Here is a 3,384-nt window from a genome sequence, read left to right as displayed (position 1 = left end):
AAAAGGTTTGGACATCAACTTTGGCACCACAATAGAAGCGGTTTCAGTTGTTGCAAGATCAGCCCGTCTTCAGGGTGTAACATTTCTGGATTGATGTAACCCGGTGTAACTAATCCAAACGGATGCCAAATGGTCAGAGAGGTAAACAAAATCGAAAATGATTTGATAATTCGTTTCATCTCGCCTCCTGTCCTCTCATTAAGGAGGGCCTGTGTGGGAGGGGATTGGCGCTCCCATCTCCCACCCCATGCGAGGTCAGGAGAAGGGTATAAAAGGACTTAAAAGCCAGAAGACTTTTCACAGTAAGCGTCCGCTTCCTCTCACCGTCTCCGTTCTGTTCCTCCGAGAACCAGGTAAGCTAAATTCAAAATCCATCTCTTCTGGCAGGAGGTTGGGTTGGCTTTCTCCGTGTCTCTGTTAGCTCCATCATCCATGGAGGTTAAGAGGTTTACCTGGGATCTCTTGTGAAGAACATCAAGAGATCTCAGGCGGGTTGGATCCAAAGTCTCTCCGGGAGGCTACATTAGGAGGCTTCAAGATCTCAAGAACTTTTCAGGGCCATTTGTTGCATCTCTGATTTCATCCATCAAATCAAGCTTTATCCTGGTCCTAGACCATCATAAAGGGGAAGGTAAATCATAGTTCTCGCTGGGTGCATCTCTCCTGTCCATGAAAATTTTTATGGTGGGGGTTAAGAGGTTTTATGTCCTACTGAAGAACATCAAGAAATCCCAAGCGGGTTGGATCAGAAGTCTCTCCAGTTGGAAGCTTCAGGATCTCAAGATCTTTCCATTCTCATTTATCCCAACTCTGATTTTATCCGTCAAATCAAATCAAGCTTTATCAAGGTCTTAGACACCATCATCAGGAGACGGGCTACAGTCATTATCAAGGGAATAAAATAAAAAGTAGAAAGAGACATAGAAGGTATCCAAGATTGGAAGGGAGTGAGAATCTAAAAGAAAAGATGGAGGTGTCAGAAGAGTCAACAAAATTCTAGTTTATCATCATCAGATTAATTTGGATCAGTTTCTAATCAGTTTCTAACGTGGTTTCCTTGGTGCCCTCTGAGTTGGTTGTTTGCTTGCTGACGTTTCATGAGCCAATTAGGGAATGTCATCAGTGCTAGAAGGGAGCAGGGTTTGCAAGGAAGAGAAGGAGAAGAGGAAGAAGGAAGGAGAACAAATGAAGGGAAAAGAGGAGGAGGAAGAGAAGAAGAACGGGGGTGGGGGGTCCTTGGTGCTCTCTGAGTTGGTTGTTTCCTTGCCAACATTTCATGACCCAACTAAGGAACATCATCAGTGCTAGAAGGGAGTGGGGTTTGTTCTGTATTTCTACAGTGGGAGTGGGAGTTTGGTTTTCTCCTTGGTAATTCCTCAATTAGGTTCGCTACTTCTCACCCTTTCCATCTTGGTCTTCACTGCTCTCTCTCTTTTTTCTTCTTTTGCATCGCCTGCCTTCCAGAAGACCCCCAAGATGTCTTATTGTGGCTCCGTCTCCTACACGCCTTATGCTTCCAATAGCGGATCCTATGCCCTGGTCTCATCGTATGGATCCGGTGCCCTCACCAGTCTTCCATCCAACTACTACACCAGCGGCCACGTCAATTGTGCCAGCCAACTCACCGGATCGGAACTCATCATCCAACCTCCAGCTTCGGTGGTGACCATCCCAGGTCCCGTGATATCCTCCACTCACGATCCTGTCTCGGTGGGCCAAGTGTCTCCATGTAGTTACACCCACCCGCTGAACTCCTACGGGGTGTACGGCCGGCTTGGATACTTGGGCTACGGAAATTACGGAAACTCCGGAGGTTGGAGAAGATACAGCCGCAAATGCCTGACGTACAACTGAGAACCTCGTGAAGGCTTAACCGGACCCCACCATGGTGTGGAATCACCTGGAAAGGAAAACGAGATCTCCATTTTGGCCTGTTGTGTTGTTCTCGGTCTATGTGATGCTTGCTAAGTTCTTCCAGCTCCATCATTTCCAGTTTGCGCCGAAGATAGCTCCACGGAGCTACGGAAAGCTGGAAAGTTCTCTCCCCAATTTACTCCCCCTTTACTCATTTCAAATACACCGTTTGTAACCTGGTTAGGAAGCCCCTCCTTTGAATAGCTGTGAAAAAAAAACCCAACAGAACAATATTGTCCATTTCTGCCTTGTGTACATTGTTCCTTAGCACACATGTATCGCCTTCTGATCTCACACTCTTTCACAATAAAGCTTGTTGCAGCATCATAACTTCTGTTTTCTCTCTCTCTCTATATATATATATATATTTAAGGTTGTCTGTCAGGGTCTATATTTGCGTATTGATTGAGATGGATGGCTATAGGAATCCGATAAATAAATTAGAAGATCAATCAAGTTATATTCAACCTGATCCCAGATGGAAAACTTAACATCTCTGCATGGACATTGGGTGCCCCACTTCAACCTTCCAAATGCCAATAGAATAGAATAGAATAGAATGGAATGGAATGGAATAGAATAGAATAGAATAGAATAGAATAGAATAGAATAGAATAGAATAGAATAGAATAGAATAGAATAGAAAATATGGAATGGAATGGAATGGAATGGAATGGAATGGAATAGAATAGAATAGAATAGAATAGAATAGAATAGAATAGAATAGAATAGAATAGAATAGAAAATATGGAATGGAATGGAATGGAATGGAATGGAATGGAATAGAATAGAAAATATGGAATGGAATGGAATGGAATGGAATGGAATGGAATGGAATGGAATGGAATGGAATAGAATAGAATAGAATAGAATAGAATAGAATAGAATAGAATAGAATAGAAAATATGGAATGGAATGGAATGGAATGGAATGGAATGGAATAGAATAGAATAGAATAGAATAGAATAGAATAGAATAGAATAGAATAGAATAGAATAGAATAGAATAGAATAGAATAACAGAGTTGGAAGGGACCTTGGAGGTCTTGTAGTCCAATCCCCTCCTTAGTTAGGAAACCCTACACCACTGCAGACAAATGGCTATCCAACATCTTCTTAAAAACTTCCAGTGTTGGAGCATTCACAACTTCTGGAGGCAAGTTGTTCCACTGATGAATTGTTCTAACTGTCAGGAAATTTCTCCTTAGTTCTAAGTTGCTTCTCTCCTTGTTTAGTTTCCACCCATTGCTTCTTGTCCTGCCCTCAGGTGCTTTGGAGAATAGCTTGACTCCCCCTTCTTTGGGGCAGCCCCTGAGATACTGGAAGACTGCTACCATGTCTCCCCTAGTCCTTCTCTTCATTAAACAACTGCAGTTGTTAAGCGAGTCACCCAGTTGTTAAGCGAATCCAGCTTCCCCATTGAAGATTGAAGGTTGCAAAAGATGATCCCAGGCCATTGCAGCCATCATAA

General features: G+C 43.0%; 1 protein-coding gene across 1 annotated transcript; it reads left to right on the top strand.

Moving 5' to 3' along the window:
- Window positions 1–299: 299 nt before the first annotated feature.
- Window positions 300–2,203, top strand: LOC139322154 (feather keratin 4-like). The gene is made up of 2 exons (XM_070951133.1): window positions 300–353; window positions 1,465–2,203. Exon 2 carries the CDS (start codon window positions 1,477–1,479, stop codon window positions 1,852–1,854), a length of 378 nt encoding a protein of 125 aa, XP_070807234.1. The 5' UTR covers window positions 300–353; window positions 1,465–1,476; the 3' UTR covers window positions 1,855–2,203.
- Window positions 2,204–3,384: the final 1,181 nt, after the last annotated feature.

This window comes from Pituophis catenifer, unplaced genomic scaffold (genome assembly GCF_029215685.1).
Source record: "Pituophis catenifer annectens isolate HBS135680 unplaced genomic scaffold, rPitCat1.0.hap2 SCAF_10, whole genome shotgun sequence".
Lineage (NCBI taxonomy): Eukaryota > Metazoa > Chordata > Lepidosauria > Squamata > Colubridae > Pituophis > Pituophis catenifer.
This window is presented reverse-complemented; position numbering and strand designations above follow the sequence as displayed.

Excerpts from the sequence above, each read along its gene's own strand:
- LOC139322154 (XM_070951133.1), top strand. The coding sequence starts at position 1,477 with ATGTCTTATTGTGGCTCCGTCTCCTACACGCCTTATGCTTCCAATAGC.